This window comes from Phocoena sinus, chromosome 10 (genome assembly GCF_008692025.1).
Source record: "Phocoena sinus isolate mPhoSin1 chromosome 10, mPhoSin1.pri, whole genome shotgun sequence".
In the NCBI taxonomy this organism is placed as follows: domain Eukaryota; kingdom Metazoa; phylum Chordata; class Mammalia; order Artiodactyla; family Phocoenidae; genus Phocoena; species Phocoena sinus.
Genome location: NC_045772.1, coordinates 58272304 through 58293887, shown reverse-complemented (window position 1 = coordinate 58293887; position 21584 = coordinate 58272304). Strand labels below are relative to the sequence as shown.

Below are 21584 nucleotides of genomic sequence, written 5' to 3'. Positions count from 1 at the left end.
ATTATTACCCGAAGGGGAAGTGGGGGTGCCATCCTTCTTCCTTCCCTTTCCCTCAGTCTGCACCCCCTGCAAACTCCCCCCCCCGCCCCCCGCCACCTTCTCGGGGTCTCCCCCCCACCCTGGTTGCTAAGGCCCAGACCGTCATCCCAGCAACAGCCTCAGTCATGTGACCGGCAATGGCGGCGCTGACAAGAGGTAGGTGAGCCCGGCGCCCCCCACACCCGCCGCGCGCCCCCCGGGCCCCGCTCACACCTCCCCGCGCGCCCTCCGGTTCCCCCTGCGCCCCCTCCTCCGCCTCCTTCCCCCGCGCGCGGCGCCGGGGCCCCCTTCCAGGCCCCGCTAATGCTCTTTCTGTCACCCTCCAGCCTTGGCCTCCGTTCGGGGGTTCTGGGGCCCGCGATCGGGCCGACATCCACCCCACCCAGCTGTGGGGCTGCGGGGGCTCTGCCGAGCGGGCCATGTGGGAGGTGGTTCCGGGTCGGGTCTTGCAGGAGGTCGTGGGGGGAGGGGTGGAGAAGCCTCAGTTGATGCCCGCAGGGACCCTGGCCCTTCCTGGCTGCCCCTGTGGGCGGCCTCTGTCTGGCGAGAGGGACTGGCCCCGTGTCCGGCCTGGGTTGCCCCAGAGGAATCGGACCCAGCATAAACTGTGGCCCCGCCTCCCTTTTCTGTGCCATCAGGACTCGGAGCAAAGGACACCTAGGTCCTGGCTTCTCTCTGATGGGGAGAGGGTGTTCCACCTGGATGGACAGTATGAGCCGAGGCTCTAGGGTTCCAATTTCACTTTCTGAATCTTGAGCTGCATCTGGCCTTGAGGGGACTATGATGGAGGCACAAACGGAGAGCTGCTCCCCTATGGATCAGTCAAGGAATTGAGGTCACGCTAATGGCCCTTCTTTCTATTTGGGCTGCATTTGGAGGTATCGTAGGGATAGCTCTGTAGCTGAACACGGCAAGACTCCGGGGAGACATCAGGCTGGTCCAGCGGATCCCTCTGCCTGAGCCCCACCCCTCCCTAAATGTAGCCTAGGTAGCTGGCAGGCTTGGACTTCACGTGCTGGGTTTAAAAGGTGACGGCGACAGCGAGAACTTTCTTATTGCAGGGGCTGCTGCCACTTTGTTGGCATTCCAAGCAGACTCCAGCAGAAGGGACCGGGTTAACTCTCAAGGAAGGCTCCCTAGCAATAGGGGCTGAATTATTCGGGAATGTGGAGTAGGGCGAGGAATTGGGGAGCAAAGGAAATATTCTTGTCCTTGTGACCTGAGGGAGGTGGCAAAAAAGACCTCTATCTGTGTGGGCTTTTCCCTTCCAGACTTCTCTTATCCGTGCCCCTAGGCTTTCTTAAGAGCCTCAGAGCTGAGGAAGAGGAAAGTTAGCATGCTGAAGTTCCTTCTTTAGCAACTTGGAGAGTGGCTGGGGATGGAATTCTGCAAGAGACAAGGAGAGGAAATGAAAGAGGAGGTTTTGTTTCTGGGCAGACTGGGGAAAATGGTAACACTTGTCATCCTAACCCAGTCCCCCCACCCCACTCCCCCTGCCCCAGTCCTGGTCAGCTGAGTGTGGAAACAGAGGGATTTCTGCTGCTCTCATCGTCCATGGGCTTTCCAGGTATCTGCCTTTCATGGGAACCTCAACTTTCACCTTTAAATTGGTTGCCTCTATTCCACGTTCCAAGTAATCCCATTCCCAGTAACTTACACCCAGATCCTGTCTCTGTTAAGTGGGCTGCTGGGTTGGGGCTTGTGGAAATGGGAGAAGGGGTTTTTCATTTTCCCTCCTTTCCCTTTCCACCCACCAGGTCACACAACCTACAAGTAGGGAGCAGGAACAGAGAGAGAGAGCCTGCATGCCAATTCTAAGCTCTTCAGGATCAAAGTGAGCAAAAAGGAGGGCAAAAATCTCCCTTCCTTTTTACAGAACTCAGTTCTCACCTGATGTGGGGGGAGGGGCAGGTTGTTTCTGTGATCTTGGGAGCAGTATAGGAGGACCAAGATTGATGCTCGGCTTGGATGATAATAAAGATATAGAAGCTTTCTTGCTCTTCAGTGGGTGCTGGAGTTTGAAAGATAGGAGGAAACAGAACATGAACTTGGGGGAGGAGTTGGGGGTTGACCTCTGAGTGAGTGGAGATAATATAGGGTTGGAAAGGAACGGGAAGTAGGAGGCACTGATATTTGTCAAATGGGGACCCCCCACCCTGAGTCCTTTTCACCCTGGGGGCAGTGTCGTTCGTCCTGTCCAGAATGGCAGCCTGTGGAGGCACCTGCAAGAACAAAGTGACTGTCTCCAAGCCTGTGTGGGACTTCCTCAGCAAGGAGACCCCTGCCCGGCTGGCCCGGCTTCGGGAGGAGCACCGTGTGTCCATTCTCATAGACGGCGAGACTTCTGACATCTATGTCCTCCAGCTTTCCCCTCAGGGCCCTCCCCCAGCCCCTCCCAATGGGCTCTACCTGGCCCGGAAGGCTCTCAAGGGGCTGCTCAAAGAGGCAGAGAAAGAGCTGAAGAAAGCTCAGAGGCAGGGGGAGCTTATGGGCTGCCTGGCTTTGGGGGGTGGGGGGGAGCACCCTGAGCTGCACCGCCCAGGCCCGCCCCCTCTCCGAGCAGCCCCACTCCTGCCCCCAGGGGCACGGGGGCTGCCCCCCCCTCCTCCCCCCCTGCCCCCTCCTCTTCCCCCCCGCCTTCGGGAGGAGGCAGAAGAGCAGGAGAGCACCTGCCCCATCTGTCTGGGGGAGATCCAGAATGCCAAGACATTAGAGAAGTGCCGGCACTCATTCTGCGAGGGCTGCATCACCCGGGCCCTGCAGGTGAAAAAGGCCTGCCCCATGTGTGGCCGCTTCTATGGGCAGCTGGTGGGCAACCAGCCCCAGAATGGGCGGATGCTGGTCTCTAAGGATGCCACACTCCTCCTACCCAGCTATGAGAAGTACGGCACCATCGTCATCCAGTACGTCTTCCCACCCGGTGTCCAGGGGGTAAGAAGCCTATGGCCTGCCCTTACCCTTTGGTTTTCCCTGCGCTTGTTCTCTGACCTAGGAAAACTGGGGGAGGGGGAGTATGTTTGTTAGATGTGATACAGTCTTGCTGTCTCCCGGTATGCCTTCCCACTCAAGTGCCCTGGAGCTAGAGGCCCCCTTGAAGCCTAGCTTTTCCATCCCCATGACCCCAAGGCACCCGTGAAAATAGGTATGAGAGAAAGGAATTGAATTCTATTTCTTTGATGAACTTGGATGTTGACATCTATTCTTGGCAGAGGTGAAGTCTGTGGACGTGGTGGCTCAGGTGCGGACAGGCACGGTGGGAAGGGTCTGACCCCCCTTAACAGTGCTGGGAGCGTTACTCCATCCCAGATTTATGAGAGGGAAAACCTTGATGACAGTGGAAGGTTAAAATAGGAGCGGTCAAGAACGTAAAGGTGTCTTCCTGCTTGACAAAGAGTAATGTCCAGTTCGGGTTTGCAGAGTGATGAGGAAGCTCTGAAGGAGAGTAATAGAAAAATAGAACAGGTTAGACAGTGGAAGATGCATTGGGAGTGTTTTCAGGTGGAGAAGGGAAGGCTGAAAGACCAATTATTCTCAGTCTTCACATTTCTGCTGAGTTATCTGGAGAGTAAGGCCTAGCTACTTTTGAGAATTCATTTGTTGCTGAATTGAGGCTTGAGGGATCGGGACAGCAGAAAGAACCTCTTAATGATGAGCATTTTGTCTGGAAACAGGCTTCTGCTGCCCAGACCCTAGAGTTGCGCCTTCCCTGGAAGGCTGTCGCTGCCCCATCAGCGTTAGCTGGGGGTGTACAGCCAGAAGGCTGGCCAGGATGACCCTTAAGATGCCCAGCTGCTCACTGCCCACTCTGCCTCCCCCGCCCCAGGCTGAACACCCAAACCCAGGAGTTCGGTATCCTGGCACCACACGGGTGGCCTACCTCCCGGACTGCCCTGAGGGCAACAAGGTGCTGACCCTGTTCCGCAAGGCATTTGACCAGCGTCTCACCTTCACTATCGGCACGTCCATGACCACAGGGAGACCGAACGTCATCACCTGGAACGACATCCACCACAAGACCAGCTGCACAGGGGGACCACAGCTGTGCGAAACGCCTTCTTCCCTTACCTTGGCTCCACCCCTTCTCCCCATTTCTCTCTGGGAGCCTCCTAACTGGAGAGGACCACCCCCAAACTATTCAACCATATTGCCTGTCCCAGTTTCTCCTATAGTCATCCTGGTCCTAATGTGCCCAGCTTAACCTACAAAAATAAGCAGAATTGGGCTCAGTTATCTTGGGTTTGGATAATCTCAGGGAAGGTGGGGAGGGGCTAGAATGGGGCACCAGAATGAGGGTGAGCCTGGGGGTAATATGAGTAAGCCTGAACGTCTAACCCCGACCCTCATTTCTCTTTGCTCCCAGGTTTGGGTACCCGGACCCCACCTACCTGACCCGGGTGCAAGAGGAGCTGAGAGCCAAGGGCATCACCGATGACTGAAGGACATCCCCTTTGGGAGGCCCCTGCTGTTCTCCTTCAGTAGGACCCAGTGGGAGCCTCTGTTGTCTCTCCCTCTGTCCCCCTCATCACTCAAGTAGGGGACTGTCTGACTGGGGAAGGGGTTCAGAGGAGGAGGGGCGATCCCCTCCCCCGTCCCCCACAGGCTGAGTGCTTCAGTGCAGTGTGAGCCACTCCCTTCTGGCAGAGTCTGACGTCCCAGGCTCTGCTCCCCTCCTCCCCCTGTACATACTCCCAGTCTTTCTGCCCCCTCCATTGCCCTTGGCTTTTTCTGGTTTGTGATGTGCTCCAGTGACTAAGCTGAGAAAGGACCTGGGTGGGGAGGAGAGGGTCTCTTGATTCCCCCCCCAATACTGCTCCACTGCTGAATTTCTGCTCGGGGAGGGGGGTCAGGCTGCTGTGAGCCCCCGTAGAGCCGGCCGCATATATTCTTCAGAAACAATACCCCTTCTCCCTTAACCTTGTCCTTTCTCTCCTGTGTCTCTGTCTTTGTCAGTCTTTCTCCCACTCTTCTCTGCCCCCTAGAAGGAGCCTCCTTACCCTGTTCTGGAATTGCCGCCAGACTGTAGCTTTTAATTTAATAAAAATAAAGTAAAATATGCAACTCTCTATGCCACACCCGTTCTGTTCTGTGGGCCGGGGTGGGGGGTGGGGGGGTGGGGTGAGGAGCTGGACCTGCTGAGAGGGAGAAGGGGGTGGTGATCGGGAACTCCCTGGGCGCCTCCCCTGGCTCTCTGCCTCCAGAGGGCCTGGGAAAACGGCAGGTACTTAGTGGGCTCCAAGATAAAAAACTGCGAAGCCTTGGATCGTGCTTCGACAGCGGAGTCAGGATGAAGTGGGGTTTGTTGCTGAACTACAGTTGCAGAGAAAGGAACAACCCTACCCCTTTTGAAAAGTTTGGCTGGGGTGGGAGTGGGGGCGGAGCCTGGCAGGGGGCGGATTCCGCGGCGGCAACTCCCCGGACGCACGCTGGCCTCAGAGCCCCCCAGCTTCCGTGCCCCCTCGGCTCTGAAACTTGGAGGAGGGTAGGGGTCCAGCATGAAGCCCCCGGACCGCCCCGCCCCTGGCCGCACTGACCGGATACTGGGGGTCATGGGGGGCATGCTGCGCGCATGCGCCCTACCCGGGCAGGAGGGGGTAAGAAAGGGGGACCACGGTGGGGTCGGGGGTCTTTAGGGGGCTTCAGGATGGCTGCACCCCACAAACTCAATTTACCCGCAAACAAGAATTCTTCGGGGGTAGTCGCAGGAATCCAAAAGTTCCATTAAGAGGATCATAGGCACGTTCTTGGGTAAACTGCTCCCTCCACCCCAGCCTTGGCGAAGACCCTTTTATAACAAAGTGGATTTTGACAGGAGGGAGAAGGGGAAGCGGGAGGTCTAGGCTGGGCGTGGAGGGCGGGTTTCTTACGATCACTCTGTCCCCGCAGCCCCCGAAGAGAAGCCCCCTAGGGCTGGGGGGAACCGAGCCAGAATCTAACTGTATGGAGGGGAATCAGAGAGGGGAGCGCGAACGCGAGGTCCCCGCCTGGGCTCCGCTGCCCGGTAAGAAGCTAGGGGTGGGGTGGGGCACAGTTTGCCATCCTGCGCAAAGTGGCGAATTAAAAAATATGCTGCTCGTATTAGTATAAAGGTTCGCATCTAATTTGCATGAGACCCATATAGACGCTGAGACCTCCACGCTTCTTCTCGCCCTCTAGCCTGCTGTGTGTCCCCCACCTCAGCGGGTCCCGAGCCCCCGCTGGCGTAGTGTCCCCGCGCCCCACCCCTGGCCCCTCGCCAGCCGAGTCTCCAGGACTTCTCCTTAATTGGTGATTAGCCTCAGCTGGAGTCCCGGGGCCTGGAGGAAAGAAGGGTCCGGCGAGAGGGCGGCACCCGGGCTGTGTTCCCCACAAAGAGCTCCCCATTCACGCATCCCCTACTGGGGGACCTTGTCCACCCCTGCGCGGCTAGAGACAGTCCCAACCCCAGGACCTCTTCGCACAGGCTAAGGCCCCATCCGCCGCGCCCTTCGCCGCCGCAGAGGCCGAGGGGCGACCCTAGCCGACCCCGCCGCCGGGCTTAACCCCCACGCCAGTGCTCCGCAGTCGGAGCCGGAGATGCGGGAGGGAGGGGGAATCCGGGGCTGGGGAGCCCAGGCTAGAGAGGAGAGGCGGAGGCGCTGGGGACTTGGAGTGGGTACGAGGTGGTGCCTGGGGGAGGGGGAATTGGGGCGGGAACCCAGCACTGGCTGAAGGGGGAAAGCGAGGGAGAAGGCGGAGCTGGGCCGCAGAGGCCCCTCCCCGCGGCGACCCGGCGGCGGGGCCTGTTATTCTGCTTACCGCTCGGCGGGGACCCGCGCAGCGCCAGTGACTCGGGGAGTCGGCCCCCGCCTCCTCCCCTGACCAGGCCTAGAACTACCCCCAATTCGGGAGGCCGGAGCGGCTGCCGCATCCCGGCCCAGCCTCCTCCACCATCCCTCCCCTTCCCGCTGGACATCTGGACCCTGGGCCCCGCACCGACTGGGCTCCGGAAACGCTCCCCGCCCAGCTCGGCGGCCCGGCCCCGCGCCGCCCTCTCTGCAGAGTCCCCAGCCCTTTTCCAGACCAGACTTCCGCCTACCCCTGGACCCCCCCCTTCCTATTCCCTCCCTCCTCCCGCCTCCCCCAGCCTGGAGCGGGGTAGGAGGGAGGGGGGGTGTGCGCCCTGCGCCGTCCCCGCCCCCCGTGGTTCCCCCTGCATGGCCCGCCCGGGTCGGGGGTGTGGGGGGGCCCGGGCGCCATGCGGGGGGGGCAAAAGGGGGGTCGCTGTGCCTGTCCCCGCGTGATCCGAAAAGTGCTGGCAAAATGCGTCTGCTGCTTCGCCCGGGGGGGACATGGTGAGTGTAAGGTCGCGAGGGCCCAGTGTTGAGTGGGGGGCGGGCTGAGGGTTCAGGACTTGTGTCTGTCCCGGCCCTAGGGATTTAGAGGCTGGAGACTATACCTGTGTTTTCCAGGAAAGTGACTTAATAGATGATCTCTAAGATCCCCTCTTGCCTTCAAATTTCTAACAGTTAAAAGTTAAGGAAATTGGGGAAGGGGCAGGGGACTCCTCTCAACTGAGTATGAGAAAAACCCATCCACAATCCCCTTATGCCTAGACCACATCTTCCCTGAAATCCTTTTGCTGAGAATCCACTTCAGATCTGAAGAAGGACAGGGGGATGGAGGAATGAGGGATGAGGGGGGTCTACCAGGGACTTTTTCCCAAATCACAGCTCCTCTGTCCCTGAGCCCAGGCCAAGGATAACACCGATGAGCTCTCCTCACTTGCCCCCTCTATTGGGTTTGTGCATGTGCTGGGAAGGTGGGCTGCAGAAGTCTTTTCTTTTTATAGTGACTAGTGCACTTGGTGGAGGAGGGGTCTGGGGGTGGCAGATGGGCTCTTAAGCTCTTTTTCTCCCCCCCCCCACCGCCCTTCTCAGAGAATGGTCTGTACCCATTGCAAGGGGGAGGGTTGTAGGAGAGCAGATGGCCACCCCCAGCTTCCAGTGTCTTCCCAGATGGCTGCCCTCACCCCCATATTGGTGCCATGCTCAGATATGGGGGAACCCCCACATGTAACTGGAGGTTCCAGGCCTAGGGAGCCAGGTGTTTTCTGTCCTTCTTCCCAAGGGTGTCCTGGTGAAATTTTCTCTCCTGGCCAACTCCAATGAGGATGGCAAGAAAGTGAGCCCTGAGGGAGAGGGGCTGAGCATCACAGAGCAGAGACTCTGGGAGCTCCCTAGGGACCCTGAATCTGGAACTGAAGCAAAATTTATCACCCCCTTTCTCCCCCTACCCCACCCCCTTAGAATCCTATTCCATTGCTGGCAGTGAGGGGAGTATCTCGGCTTCAGCTGCCTCGGGTCTGGCTGCTCCCTCTGGCCCCAGCTCTGGCCTCAGCTCTGGCCCCTGTTCCCCGGGACCCCCAGGGCCAGTGAGTGGCCTGAGAAGATGGTTGGATCATTCTAAACATTGTCTCAGTGTGGAAACTGAGGCAGAAGGTGGCCAGGCTGGACCATATGAGGTGAGGAGGGAGCACCAGAGAAGCATGTAGGACATCCATGAAGGGTGCTGGGAGAGGGCAGTTTGAGGGGGCCACTGGTCACTGGGGAGACACAGCTACGGTCCCTGACCTTTGAGACTTGACCTCTGGCCCCCAGAACTGGATGCTGGAACCAGCTTTAGCCACAGGAGAGGAGCTGCCAGAACTGACCCTGCTGACCACATTGTTGGGGGGCCCTGGGGATAAGACGCAGGTATGAAGAAATGAGTCTGGCGTGGCTCCCCTCACCCAAGAGGCATCCATTTGCTTACTCTGGGATGTTCTTCCTTACAGCCACCTGAAGAGGAGACTTTGTCCCAAGCCCCTGAGAGTGAAGAGGACCAGAAGAAGGCTCTGGAAATGAGTATGTAAGTGTCCACACACTCTCTATCCCTGACCCCCGCAGTCGCGCAACTTCCAGAGGATTGTCTCTCACATTTTAGATTTGAGACTTGGAATTTCCCCTGAGGTTGGCTGTGGTAATGAAGGGGCTTCTAGTCCAGGAGGGAGGAAGTGGCTAAACCTGTTCTCTTCCCAGGTACGTCCTGAGTGAACTGGTAGAGACAGAGAAAATGTACGTGGACGACTTGGGGCAGATTGTAGAGGTAGCTCCCTTTTCCCTTCCCAGCCCTGGCCCAGCCCTTTCCCTCTCCCCAGGGCTAATGTTAGGAGATGCCTTGTTGCTCCTCTGTCCCACCTTCCCAGTCTCCCCTACATCCTGGACTTCTTGGGGAGGGGAGGTTCCCACCAGGACTGGCTCCACACACTCATGTTCCCACCCAACCTTCCCACAGGGTTACATGGCCACCATGGCTGCTCAGGGGGTACCCGAGAATCTTCGAGGTCGTGACAGGATTGTGTTTGGGAACATCCAGCAAATCTACGAGTGGCATCGAGAGTGAGTGATGGATCCCTGAGAGCGAGGGGAAGGGGCGTATGTCTGGTGGTCTCTGTATCCTACCCACGGGCCCATTGTTGCCCGAGGAATGTTTGGAGAGACTTCGTGGGGAACACTACCAGGGCAGACAGCTCTGAGTTGCTTGGAGTAGGGGTATTTGACCAACCTTTTCCCTCCCTACCCCTCCAGCTATTTCCTGCGGGAGTTACAGAGGTGTTTGAAGGATCCTGATTGGCTGGCTCAGCTATTCATCAAACATGTGAGGCTTGAGAGAGTGGGGCCCAGGAGGGGAGGGGCTTGGGAGTGGGTCAGGACTTTCTGGAGATGAGCCCTCTCTCCTCACTCACTCTGCTCTTCCTTGAATTTGACTCCTGTTAGGAGCGCCGCCTGCATATGTACGTGGTGTACTGTCAGAATAAGCCCAAGTCAGAGCATGTGGTATCAGAATTTGGGGACAGCTATTTTGAGGTCAGCGGCTGAGATACCTCGGGGAAAGGGGGACAGAATCGTCAGCATGAGCAGGCTTTCCAGGCTGCAACACCACCCCATCTGTCCCTGTCCCCAGGAGCTCCGGCAGCAGCTGGGGCACCGCCTGCAGCTCAACGACCTCCTCATCAAACCAGTGCAGAGGATCATGAAATACCAGCTGCTGCTCAAGGTCGGGGCCCCCTGTTTCCTGGGGGCACGGCTGGTTGGGATGGCCCTTTCCTCATTCGTCTCCCCAGGGTTCCTAAGGCTCCCCACCCAGACTTCCGGGGGGCCCTCACCTGTGTCCTCAGGGGAGGATGTGAGGGCTTTTGAGGATGTTCTCATAACCTCCCTGAGCATTTCTTCTCTGTGTCTTAGGATTTTCTCAAGTATTATAGTAGAGCTGGGATGGATACTGAAGAGCTGGAGGTGAGTACTCCCAGACCTCACAGGACACACCACGCACACCTCATCTTCTTAGTCTCCTGGGTTCCTCCAGCTCCGCGGGTGGTGAAGGGGAAGGCTGGTTGGCGATAGAGACATGGTCTGAAGACGCCTCTTTCCCAATGATGACAGTGCTCTTCTTTTCACTTGTGTCCCAGCAAGCCGTGGAGGTCATGTGCTTCGTACCCAAGCGCTGTAATGACATGATGACCCTGGGGAGACTGCGGGGCTTTGAGGTACAGGGATGGAGCAATGCTCTTCTGCCCCAGGCTGAGCACTCAGGAGATCCTTACAGGGAACTGTGCTCTCTTGGGGCTGACAGGAGATGGTTGGTTGGGAGTGTCAGGGGAAGGAGGGAGGAGCAGAGAGTTGCCCCTTTTCTCTTATTGTTTTTCTCAAAGGCCACTCTCCTTTGGTTTCAGGGCAAATTGACTGCTCAGGGGAAGCTCTTGGGCCAGGACACATTCTGGGTCACAGAGCCTGAGGCTGGGGGGCTGCTCTCTTCTCGGGGTCGAGAGAGACGTGTCTTCCTCTTTGAGCAAATCATCATCTTCAGCGAGGCCCTGGGAGGAGGAGTGAGAGGTGGAACGCAGCCTGGATATGTGTACAAAAGCAGCATCAAGGTGGGGAGGGTGTCCCAAGGGAGAGGTCTGATTGGGATAGGGGAGGCCTCTGAGAGGATGGTGGCCCCTCAGATCCTCTTTGGATTTGTTGGAGGGGACAGGGACCAGAGAGGGCCTGAAGAATTTGGGGGCTACCTCTTATTTGCCAATCCAGGTGAGCTGCCTGGGACTGGAGGGGAACCTCCAAGGCGACCCTTGCCGCTTTGCACTGACCTCCAGAGGGCCAGAGGGTGGGATCCAGCGCTATGTCCTGCAGACTGCAGACCCTGCGGTCAGTCAGGCCTGGATCAAGCAAGTGGCTCAGATCCTGGAAAGCCAGCGGGACTTTCTCAATGGTGAAGCTCTCACCCTCCCTCCCCGACATCCTCCCTTGGTCCTTGGATGTCCTGAATCCCTCACCACCCAATCTCCAGTCCCTGCCCTCACCCCAGCTTCTCCCCATCCCTCATCCTCACTTTTCTAGTACTAGCTCAAGATTTAGTAACTCAGAATCCCCTAAAGCCTCAAGCGATTTACATTGGCCGACAGTCCTTGAGAGCAGAGCCCCTGGGAAAGGGCGTGTCTCTGCTGTAACCCTCCTTCTGTCCCTTTGTTTGCCCCAGCACTGCAGTCACCCATTGAGTACCAGAGACGGGAGAGCCAGACAAACAGCCTGGGACGGCCAGGAGGTCCTGGGGTGGGGAGCCCCGGGAGAATTCGGCCTGGAGATCGGGCCCAGGTCAGCACACACACACCCATCAATGGCTCTCTTCCCTCCCTGCTGCTGTTTCCCAAAGGGCAGGTGGCCAGAGTCCCCCTGTCCCTGGACACACAGGTATGAGGAATGGAATTCCCTGGTTGTAAGGGCAGAATGGGGAGGTCCTCTCTTGTTCCAGGATCCCCAAACCTCCTTCCCCCGTATCATTCCTTTCTTCCACCACCTTCCTTTTGTCTGCCCCTTCCTACTTCCCATCTCTTGCCCTCCCCCACTCCAGTTTAACCCTGAGAGAAGCTGATGGTCTCAGATAATCTAAGATGTCTGGCAAGAGGGGGTGGCTCGACTAGGGCTTACACTGACAAGAGAGGAGTGAGGGTGGATTCCTGAACTTTTTTGATCCTCTGACTTGAGTCTCTCTTCAGGCCTCCAGTGACATCCCCCAGGCTCTCCATGACTCTCCTCCAGTTCTACCAATTCCAAACGCCCCTCCCTGCCAAGCCAGACTTGCCAAGCTGGATGAAGATGAGCTGTAACTGGTGAAGGCCATGGGGGTGGTGCTGACTCAGCCACTCTGTTCCCCCAGGAACTTCAGGGCAATCCTTCTGGCAGCGCCCCAGAATTCCTCCCTCTTGGTGTATCTGGAGGGTGGGCAAGGCTGGGAGTGTCAACTTGGAGGAGGGAACCTAGACTCAGAAAGACTTCTTTCTGCCCAAGGAACATAGGTTCCTTCAGCCCCCACCCCTATGCATGCATCACAGGTCCCCCCCAAAAGGAGGAAATGTGGGTGGGTAGGAGGGCTGGGGCAAGGGCCAGACAGAAACTATTGGTTTTGTTTTTGATTTTGTTTTTTTCTGTTTTTTGAGAATAAAGGTTTTGTTATATCACTAAAGCTGCTGTCTTGGCAGAGGGAAGGGGAAGCTGAAGTAGGGGTAAGTGGGGTAAAGGGGTACGGAAGAGATCAGCTGGCCCCTCAAATCAGTCACTTGAGGAGGGGCCTGGTGAAAGGAGAAGGGTGCGGGATGTAAGATAAAAGATGTCATTATCTTTGTCCCTCACCTGCGGTTGCAGCAACTCTCAGTCTAGACCTGGAGCTTAGGGCTACTGGAAAACCCTAGAACCTTGACGTATCCTCCCCTTTGCCCAGCCCCTCTTTCCCTCCCGTCTGGTCTCTGTTCTAGACCCCACTGGAAAGCCCGCTGTGGGGTGACTTCCCACCACTCCCCCCAACACCCAGATTCTAAAGCTCCAAATGCCCAATGTACCTTTCTTTCTGGGGCCACCATGTTCAGCTCAGGGAACATGGGGAGGTGAGAGGATGCTGGGGTGCTGTGTCCCCTTCTGGCTCTGGGTGTCCTTATTTTTGCTGTCTGGGAGGTTGTAAGGCATATCCATACTGAGCAGGAAGGGATTCTTCTTCAAGCCACAGACCCAAGAGCGGAGAGCCCAAAGGGGTCTTCACCTCTCCCAACTTCTGGGACAGCCCCTGGGACAGAGAGCCAAACGTGCAGAGATCTGTGTCCAGATGCCCTGTCCTGGGTCCTTGGGCATCGGTGTGTCCACTGTGTCCATCCGTCCCCTGGGCCCAGTCACGTGTACTTGAGCTTCCTCAGCAGACAATAGACTGCTGGGGTGGGAGGGTGAGGAAGAGCTGGAGTCTCCCCGTGGGCCTGAGGTCTCTCTGGCCACAATGGGGGGAGGGACCTCTAAGGTGGAGGGGACAGGACGTACAGCCCAGATAAGACTTCTGGGGAACAATAGGAGGAATTGAAGAGGGGAGACCCACCCTCACTGTACCCCACCCCCAGGGCTTTGGGGTCAGGGACTGGGGAGGGCTGCTAAGGATTCATGTGAGGAGGAGGGGATGGGGCAAATAACAGAATTCTGGAGGTCGGAACCTTTGTATCTCTTTAGGGACCACAGGGGTACATGAGGTGGGTGGGTGACCCTTTTGTACTTAATTTAACCACATACGTGTTGTTGAGTGCCTACTTTGTGAATAGCACTGGAATGTAATAAACAGTGCTTCAGTGTTTTTGGCTTCTGAGAAATAAAATCAAAGTTCTCTGTCTGTTCAGTGTTCCCCCTGAGGCCCTGAACCGGGAATTTAGGCCCAGCCACTCCCAGCAGAGGTGTGTGTGTGGCAGGGCGGTTCTCTATCCATCCGTATCCAATAGCAGCTGCTTCCCATCTAGATAGTTTGTGAAACAGCTGAGGCCAATGGAGCCCCTTACACTTTCTGGGGACAAGCTGCGCCCCATGAGGATTTGGGTCTGGGGGCGGCGGGGAAGGGAAGTTGGAACGCCGCTGAACTTTCTTGTGGGCAATGCAGCGGCCCTGGGAATGACCAGCAACCCTAGAGGAGTCAGCGTCTGTCTTCGCCCAAGGTGCAGATGCGGAAAGGAACCGGGAGCGAGAAGGCGGGAGTCAAAAGACCTAGGGGCGGTAAATAGTGGGTGTTGGGTGATGGGGCGCGTTTGTCTTTCGCCCTACCTCTCTGGCTCCTACCCCTTTCCACGGCCATCCCTCCCCCCATAGCAGGCTGCAGAGCGAGCGATCTGGCCAAGGATGTCTGAGGAAACGCCTAACGTAGAGACACCCCCTCCCCAAGGCGCAGCCGGCTCCTGACTGTAGAAGGTGCCCAAGAGAGGGCGCCCTCCGGGACGGGATTGGACCCTGCTTCGCGGAGGCGGGACTCGGGGCCCGCGGGCGGAGGGGTATTTAAGACTGGGCGGAGTTGGAGGTGGCAGAGGGCAAAATGAGTGGGCTACCCGGTGCCAGCACCTGCCCAGGTCCGGGAGAGGCTTCCGACCTTAAGTTCCCCCTGGGCGCCAAGTTTAGGGAACCTCTTACCGAGGCCCGGTTTCAGCAGCTCTTCGGGGACGCAGAGCAGGAGCCCGAGCTACTCGCGGAGCCCCGCTGGTCGCGGCTGCGCCGGCTTTGGAAGAGGCGGGCCCGCGCCTGTTCCGGACCGGGGCCGTGGCCCCTGCTGCGGGCGCGGCTGCCCCCGCTGCGTTGGCTGCCCCACTACCGCTGGCGGGCCTGGCTGCTCGGGGATGCGGTGGCCGGAGTGACCGTGGGCATCGTGCACGTGCCCCAGGGTGAGCGGCGCCAGCAGCAGCCTGTCAGGGGCCCAAGCTCTAGAGGGCTTCGGGTTGGCACGGGGCCTGGGAACCGGGAGCGAAGTGGTGGGTTAGTGTGGCTTGAGGGCTCGGCGACATGGACCTGAGGCCAAGTTCTGGGTAAGGACAGTGGAGCTCCATCAGATCCCCACCCCCAGCTCCCCTCATCTGTGCAATTCTGCGCGAAGTCTTGGACACGGTCCGGCCCAGGGAACTGGAGAGAGGCAGGACGCCAGCCCCCCAGGACGCGGCCGACACAGATCTCTGACCTTGTCCGCCCCACGACCTCCCATCGAGGCCCGTTAACCCCTCAGTTCCCTCATGTGGCGGGATTTAGAGTCCCCGGGCCAGCCTCTAAGAGTGCGGGAAGGGAAGGACAGTCCTGGAGGCTGGGCACCCTGCCCCCTAACCTACACACCGGAGACCTTTCCTTCCACTGCTCCCCCAGGCATGGCTTTTGCCCTCCTGACCTCTGTGCCCCCCGTGTTCGGACTCTACACTTCTTTCTTTCCCGTCCTCATCTACACCTTGTTGGGTACTGGGAGACACCTGTCCACCGGTGAGTGACCCAGTGACTCCTCTCCTTCTCTGTGGGGTGGAAAGGACAGGGGTTTGAGGCTTCCGTTCTTGTAAGCTCCCTCGCCCTTATTCCCGTCTTCACGCCCCCCACCTTCCCTTCCGCCTCTGCCACTACACTGCCGTGAACCTCTGACCTAGACGGTGCTCGCCGCGGGTGCTGAGTGGGTGCAAAGAGGCGGGAGTTTACTCGGACTTTTCCTCTCCATGAAATTTGGTTAAAATGAACGTCTCTACGACTTGGAAGAGGGGAGAGGAGATACTCTGTCGCCCAAAGGAGCAGGCAGTCCCCAGGGCGTCTGCAGGAGGGGGCAGTGACGCAGTTGGGAGCCGTTTTTTCCCGGCGGGTGCTCCCTCCTTTCCTCCCTCACCGCTGGTTCCGGGCTGCTGCACCAGCTCTCGGCCCCAGAGTCTTCACCTGAGCAGCAAGCCTTCTAGGAGAGGGCGTCTGACGGCAGCATCCTGGGCGGAGAGCGCGAAGCCTGGGCTGTCGCCGCGCCCCAGGTGGCACAGCTGGTGATCTCTGCGTTCGTCCCCCGGCCCTAGGAACTTTCGCGGTACTCAGCCTTATGACGGGCTCGGCCGTGGAGCGGCTGGTGCCTGAACCCCCCGAGGGGAACCTGAGCGGCATTGAGAGGGAACAGCTGGATGCTCAGCGGGTTGGTGCGGCTGCGGCCATGGCCTTCGGTAGCGGGGCACTGATGGTGAGGGAGGACCTTGGGGGAGGACCCTGAGGGAATCCACGCTGGGGGCCCGGAGAATTGGGCCAGGGGAGAGGGAGGAACAAGTCTCCAGCACCGGTCTAGGCGGGAGAGGTGCGCGGACAAGCTGGTGCACTGCGCCGGGGCTGGTCTGCTCCTTCTCCAGTGGTGATGGCGCATCTTCTCCCCTGCAGCTGGGAATGTTCGCGCTGCAGCTCGGCGTCCTGGCCACCTTTTTGTCGGAGCCTGTAGTCAAGGCGCTGACCAGTGGGGCCGCCCTGCACGTGCTCGTGTCCCAACTGCCTAGCCTTTTGGGGTTGCCCCTCCCGCGTCAGATCGGCTGCTTCGCTCTCTTCAAGGTGAGGGTGGGAGAAGAGCAAAGAGGCTTCTAGCGGTCCCGGGAAGAGGGAAACCCGTAAAGAAAGGAAGTGGGGGCGAGTGGAGGGACAGTGTGTGGCACGGGCGGAGAAAAGGTCAGAACCACGTGGCTGAATGAGGGTCGCTGAGGAGGTGGAAGCCCTGAAGGGACCCAGGAGAGGCCTCGCCTCAGTCTGGCGGGTCCGCGCTGGGGGCAGTCGACCCTGGCCCCAGGCCCTCTGCTCACTGCCCCTGCCCGTAGACGCTGGCCGCCGTGCTGACGGCGCTGCCGCGGAGCAGTCCCGCCGAACTGACCGTCTCGGCACTCAGCCTGGCGCTGCTCGTGCCCGTCAAGGAATTGAACGTGAGGTTCCGAGACAGGCTACCCACCCCGATCCCAGGGGAAATCGTCATGGTGAGGATGGGGTCCCAGCCCCGCGCACCGCACAGACCCTGCCCGTCCTGTAGGAACTGGCCGCTGCCGCCCCTTCATGGAGTGCAGAGAGGTCACAGATGAGAGGTCCTGCTTACACGTGCACTTTCCCAGGCCTCTTCCCAGAACACTTTGACCCTCGGGAATCCCCCACCCAAACGTCCCCCCTTCTCTCAAAAAGCCGGCTGTAGGCCTCTTAGAAAGCCTTCTTCCTCCTTACAGCGCCCCCTTGCGGTGTCGCTCGCCACGGCACCGGCACCTTCGCTCCCGTCTCTCCCCTCACCGGTCCCGCACTGTAATTCACGGTTTATCCTCCTCCCCGCGTCCACCTACATTTCTCTCTCCCGCCCCAACTAAACAGGCTCTCCTCGTCTCCACAGATACCCCATATATCCCTTGATATAACCCAGCTTCCCTGCTTAGAATGGCTCGATTGTACCTCTTGATATCCAGCATCCCTCATAGCAGCCCCCCTTACTTCTTCCTGTCCATCTCTCTCCATAGCTCCAGGCATACATCATTCTTCTTTCCCATCCCCAATCTCCTTCACTCTAAACCAGTTGTTAGGCATCCATCCCCCAAACATCCCAGCTACCCCAGTTGCTGGGCCCCTGCAACCACCTAACCTGCGTTGCAATCCCCTCTCATGTTGAGCTCCTTCCGACGTCGGCCAGGGGCCTGTCTCCTCCCATGCTCTAATTTGCTCTCTTTCCCAGGTGCTTCTGGCCTCCGTGCTCTGCTTCACCTCTTCCCTGGACACAAGATACAACATCCAGATAGTTGGATTGCTGCCCGGAGGGTAAGAGAGAATGAAAAGGCACCCGTTTTCTTTTCTCACAACTCTCCCACCCAGCGCCTTCCCCTGTCCTGCCCTATGCCATTTCCTCTCTCTTGCTCGTATCCTTGTTATACCCAACCCATCCTCACCACGGATTCCTCTCTCTCTAGATTTCCCCAGCCTCTCCTCCCCAACCTGGCTGAGCTGCCCAGGATTCTGGCCGACTCGTTGCCCATGGCACTGGTTACCTTTGCAGTGTCTGCCTCCCTGGCCTCCATCTATGCAGACAAGTACAGCTACACTATTGATTCCAACCAGGTGTGACTTTGAGTGAGGACCCCAACCTCATTCAGGGGACAGCCCCCTAATGTGATTCCCCCCTCCCAGCCATGCCTTTGTCTCCTCTTCATCTCCCTGCATCCCTCCAGGAGCTCTTTGCACATGGTGTCTCCAACCTCATCTCCTCCCTCTTCTCTTGCTTTCCCAACTCGGCCACATTGGCCACAACCAGCCTACTAGTGGATGCTGGTGGGAACACACAGGTAAGAGCACGTCCTTGGGTGAGGAGAAGGGGGGAGGGGCATCCAGGTTGGGTGGTGGTGGAACAAGTGGAAGATTGGCAGATCCCCAGTTGGCAGCTCTATAGAGAAGGATGGAATTCTGTGAGGGAAGGTGAGTGAGGAGATGGGATTACCTGGGTAGGAGGCATAGAAGAGAAGAAAGGTACATTAAGACCTTTGTAGATTCTAAGCACTGAAAAAGTTTATGGTGCCCTATATGTAGTTCAAAATAAGAACACTATTAATCTGGAAAATAAATTTAAGAAACAAAATTCTGGTGTTTTTCCTTGTGAGGACATTTTCTTTTAAAAAGAAATATCACCTATCAAAGTCTCTCCCTAATATTTTTGGTTTCCTGTACTTTGTTGGTGCCCTAAGCATGTGATTAACCTGCTTTTAGGGTCATCCAACAGTGGCTTTTAAGATGAAGGTAGGCTGGTGGGGGAGGGATAAGTTGGGAGATTGGTATTGACATATACACACTGCTATATATAAAAATAGATAGCTAATAAGGACCCACTGTATAGCACAGGGCACTCTACTCAATACTCTGTAATGACTATGGGAAAAGAATCCAAAAAAGAATGGAGATATATATATGTATGACTGATTCACTTTGCAGTACAGCAGAAACTAACACAACATTGTAAATCAACTATGCTCCAATAAAATTTAAAAAAAAGATGGAGGTCAGCTACAAAAATAGGGATGTTAAACTGCATCTTGGGGCAGACCAGCAAATGACAGGCATTTAATTGGGGGAGGGGAAAGGTAGGTGTGAGCGGCAGAATATCAAGCAGGGGCTTGAGGAGTGAGGAGTATCAGTGTGGAAGGGGATTTGGGAGGAGGGAGACTTCCAAGGAGGATGAGGCAGAGTAGGCAGGGAGACCAACTCTCACGCGGGGATGGGTGAGGTTCCCTCCCTTCTTTGCTTCCGTTCCTCCTTCCCTCTAGCTGGCAGGGCTGTTCTCCTGTATGGTTGTCCTGTCTGTCCTGCTGTGGTTGGGGCCCTTCTTCTACTATCTGCCCAAGGTAAGCAGCAGAGGAGGTGGAGGGGTGGCTGGGATGGGTGGCGACATCCCTCCACACTGGGGTGGTCAGCTTACCTCCTCTGCCCCAAGGCTGTCTTGGCCTGCATCAACATCTCCAGCATGCGCCAGATGTTCTTCCAGATGCGAGAACTTCCACAACTATGGCGCATCAGCCGCGTGGACTTTGTGAGAAATGGCAGCATTACCCTCGGATGCCCCCTCCCATTTACCAGCGTCCCCAGCCTCTGCCCTTGATCGAAGCTAATTGTCCCAGTCCTAAGTTCTGCAACCCACCCACCCCCAACATGTATACCTCCTAATCCCTTTACTCAGAGACAAGGTGAAGGGTGGAGCTTGAACCTCTTTAGACCTGAATATTTGTAACTCCCCAGATGGTTCAAGGTCTGGGGTCATTACACTTGGTGTGTATCCCCTATTAGGTCCATCCCGTTCCTTCCTTCTGTCATTGTTTCTACTTTCTCCCGGGCCATCCCTCCCCATCACTTGCCCCGGCAGTCACTGCCCCTGGACCCCTTTCCCTGGCAGGGATGGCCTGGCATTTCTTTTGGTCATTTCGCTCCCATCCATGTCCTGCAGGCTGTGTGGATGGTCACATGGGTGGCTGTCGTGACCCTGAGTGTGGACCTGGGCCTGGCTGTAGGTGTGGTCTTCTCCATGATGACTGTGGTCTGCCGCACCCAGAGGTGGGAGTAGAGATGAGGGGAGTCAAGATGAGAGGAGGGAAGAGAAAAGAGTGCTTGGGGTGACTCTCCAGCCAGGTCAGGCTGGGAATCTGACCCCAGTTTCCCACCCAGGGTACAGGGCCTGGCACTTGGACTGGCTGAGGGGACAGAGCTCTACAGGCCACTCAGAGAGAGTCACAAGGTGGGTGGGCTACAGCCGAAGAAGGAAGGGAAGATTAGACCCGGATGTTTCACTGACCCTCTGACCCCTTAGCTCCTCCAGGTCCCAGGGCTCTGCATCCTGAGCTATCCAACACCGCTCTACTTCGGGACCCGTGGGCAGTTTCGCCGCATCCTGGAGTGGCACCTGGGGCTTGGAGAAGGAGGCAAGGTGAGGGACTTGGTCAAAGGGGCGTGTGGCTTCTTTGGGGGTGGGAGACAGGTGGGTGTTCTGGGGGGGGTCATTGTGCTCAAGGGGTGCATGTTCGTGTCTCAGAGATGGTGACTACCCTTTTCTACTCACAGGAGGCTCCAAAGACAGACGGCCCACCTGATGCAGGTGAGATGGGATGACAATGAGGGAGATTTGGGCACGACCCATGGAGGCATCTGGGTACTCCTGCCTTCTGCCATCCTAGTTGCTGAGCCTGTCAGAGTGGTAGTCCTAGACTGCAGTGGTGTCACCTTTGCAGATGCTGCAGGGGCCAGAGAAGTGGTTCAGGTGAGGGAGAGGGTAGGTTAAGGAGAAAGTCCCCTTGTCCCACGAATACTCTCTGATATAGGATTTAACCCCCTGCCCTCCCCCCCCCGCCCCGCCCCACGTAGCTGGCCAGCCGATGCCGAGATGCTGGGATCCACCTTCTCCTGGCTCAGTGTAATGGTGAGATGTGGAGGATGGAGGGATCTGGAGAGTGGGGAGTGACTGGACGCTTGTGGGGAAGGAAGAGAACACGGTGTAGTTGTAGGACCTGAGAGCCTGACCCCTTCTCCACACAGCCTCAGTGCTGGGGACACTGACCCAGGCAGGACTCCTGGATAGAGTGACCCCAGAACAGCTGTTTGTGAGTGTCCAGGATGCAGCTGCATATGCCCTGGAGAGACTGGTGAGGCGGCAGTAGCAACGGGAGTGGAAGCCAGGAGGTGCTGGGCTATGGCAAAGGAGGTGTGAGTCAGTGACTGAAGATCCAGGCAGAGGGATTTGTGAAGGGGGCTGAGGAGGGAGATGAAGGAAAGGGGTGGGGATGAAGTGATTAGTCTATATAAGACTAAACCAGGGAGACTGGGCCCAGCTGTGGGTGAAGAACTGAGGAACTAAGGTTCCAAAGCAGGCGGGGTACCCCTGAGAGGTCTGCCAAATCTTGGGTGAGGGAGGGGGGCACCTAGTCTACTTCTGACATGTCCCTTCCTTTTTCCAGGAGCTCACTGGTCCAAAGACTTGCACAGTGTGGGTCTGACCCGGTCATGTGGAGTGTGGAGGGTCCCAAAAGCATGTGTGTGAGGAGGGCCAGGGTCCCTGAGCCCCCTTACTTAATGTAACTAATAAAATGAAGCTGAGAGTCTCTGGGGTCCATGAAGTGAGTCTGGGAGTCTGCACACAGACCCTTGGTGCCCATTCCTCCATGCGCACAGCATTGCAGAGACACAACTGAAAATGGCTTTCACCTGTATGTTCACTGGTCC

At 57.5% G+C, this 21584-nt stretch overlaps 3 protein-coding genes across 16 annotated transcripts; all 3 read left to right on the top strand.

Annotated features, from left to right (window-relative positions):
* The first annotated feature begins 160 nt into the window (after positions 1 to 160).
* Positions 161 to 5102, top strand: DTX3 (deltex E3 ubiquitin ligase 3). Of its 2 annotated transcripts, none has more exons than XM_032645966.1 (6): positions 161 to 195; positions 1542 to 1606; positions 1797 to 1873; positions 2241 to 2970; positions 3863 to 4080; positions 4400 to 5102. In XM_032645966.1, the coding sequence occupies exons 3-6, from the start codon at positions 1845 to 1847 to the stop codon at positions 4473 to 4475; spliced, it is 1053 nt and encodes a 350-aa protein (XP_032501857.1). In that variant the 5' UTR covers positions 161 to 195; positions 1542 to 1606; positions 1797 to 1844; the 3' UTR covers positions 4476 to 5102. The 2 variants fall into 2 exon arrangements, with proteins under 2 accessions (XP_032501857.1, XP_032501858.1); XM_032645967.1 differs by having other exon boundaries at positions 2222 to 2970; positions 4400 to 5092.
* A 274-nt stretch (positions 5103 to 5376) lies between these two features.
* Positions 5377 to 14074, top strand: ARHGEF25 (Rho guanine nucleotide exchange factor 25). Of its 11 annotated transcripts, XR_004351802.1 has the most exons (17): positions 5379 to 5630; positions 5923 to 6037; positions 8304 to 8518; positions 8655 to 8750; positions 8831 to 8904; positions 9075 to 9141; positions 9331 to 9434; positions 9624 to 9693; positions 9813 to 9902; positions 10000 to 10092; positions 10281 to 10331; positions 10505 to 10582; positions 10769 to 10969; positions 11124 to 11304; positions 11572 to 11783; positions 12089 to 12595; positions 13996 to 14074. XR_004351802.1 is itself a non-coding variant. In XM_032645956.1 (16 exons), the coding sequence occupies exons 1-16, from the start codon at positions 5532 to 5534 to the stop codon at positions 12197 to 12199; spliced, it is 1761 nt and encodes a 586-aa protein (XP_032501847.1). In that variant the 5' UTR covers positions 5379 to 5531; the 3' UTR covers positions 12200 to 13588. The 11 variants fall into 11 exon arrangements, 10 of the variants coding, with proteins under 10 accessions (XP_032501850.1, XP_032501847.1, XP_032501844.1 ...); XM_032645956.1 differs by lacking the exon at positions 13996 to 14074 and having other exon boundaries at positions 11572 to 11687; positions 12089 to 13588; XM_032645953.1 differs by lacking the exon at positions 13996 to 14074 and having other exon boundaries at positions 12089 to 13588.
* A 345-nt stretch (positions 14075 to 14419) lies between these two features.
* Positions 14420 to 21463, top strand: SLC26A10 (solute carrier family 26 member 10). 3 transcript variants are annotated; one of them, XM_032645950.1, is made up of 18 exons: positions 14420 to 14764; positions 15234 to 15344; positions 15908 to 16065; positions 16257 to 16421; positions 16682 to 16834; positions 17569 to 17651; positions 17801 to 17948; positions 18059 to 18172; positions 19145 to 19222; positions 19312 to 19407; positions 19819 to 19925; positions 20037 to 20106; positions 20179 to 20295; positions 20430 to 20463; positions 20543 to 20625; positions 20730 to 20784; positions 20901 to 21007; positions 21320 to 21463. In XM_032645950.1, exons 1-18 carry the CDS (start codon positions 14422 to 14424, stop codon positions 21356 to 21358), a joined length of 2061 nt encoding a protein of 686 aa, XP_032501841.1. In that variant the 5' UTR covers positions 14420 to 14421; the 3' UTR covers positions 21359 to 21463. The 3 variants fall into 3 exon arrangements, with proteins under 3 accessions (XP_032501841.1, XP_032501842.1, XP_032501843.1); XM_032645951.1 differs by having other exon boundaries at positions 14700 to 14764; positions 20901 to 21066; XM_032645952.1 differs by lacking the exons at positions 20543 to 20625; positions 21320 to 21463 and having other exon boundaries at positions 14700 to 14764; positions 20901 to 20989.
* The last annotated feature ends 121 nt before the right edge of the window (positions 21464 to 21584 follow it).

Excerpts from the sequence above, each read along its gene's own strand:
- DTX3 (XM_032645966.1), top strand. The coding sequence starts at position 1,845 with ATGCCAATTCTAAGCTCTTCAGGATCAAA. Across the intron at positions 1,874-2,240 it reads CTAAGCTCTTCAGGATCAAA|AATGGCAGCCTGTGGAGGCA; the intron begins GTGAGCAAAAAG and ends CGTCCTGTCCAG. Across the intron at positions 4,081-4,399 it reads TGCACAGGGGGACCACAGCT|GTTTGGGTACCCGGACCCCA; the intron begins GTGCGAAACGCC and ends CTTTGCTCCCAG.
- ARHGEF25 (XM_032645953.1), top strand. The coding sequence starts at position 5,532 with ATGAAGCCCCCGGACCGCCCCGCCCCTGGCCGCACTGACCGGATACTG. Across the intron at positions 8,751-8,830 it reads GCCCTGGGGATAAGACGCAG|CCACCTGAAGAGGAGACTTT; the intron begins GTATGAAGAAAT and ends TCTTCCTTACAG. Across the intron at positions 10,970-11,123 it reads TGTACAAAAGCAGCATCAAG|GTGAGCTGCCTGGGACTGGA; the intron begins GTGGGGAGGGTG and ends TTGCCAATCCAG.
- SLC26A10 (XM_032645950.1), top strand. The coding sequence starts at position 14,422 with ATGAGTGGGCTACCCGGTGCCAGCACCTGCCCAGGTCCGGGAGAGGCT. Across the intron at positions 16,835-17,568 it reads TCCCAGGGGAAATCGTCATG|GTGCTTCTGGCCTCCGTGCT; the intron begins GTGAGGATGGGG and ends TCTCTTTCCCAG. Across the intron at positions 20,785-20,900 it reads TCTCCTGGCTCAGTGTAATG|CCTCAGTGCTGGGGACACTG; the intron begins GTGAGATGTGGA and ends TTCTCCACACAG.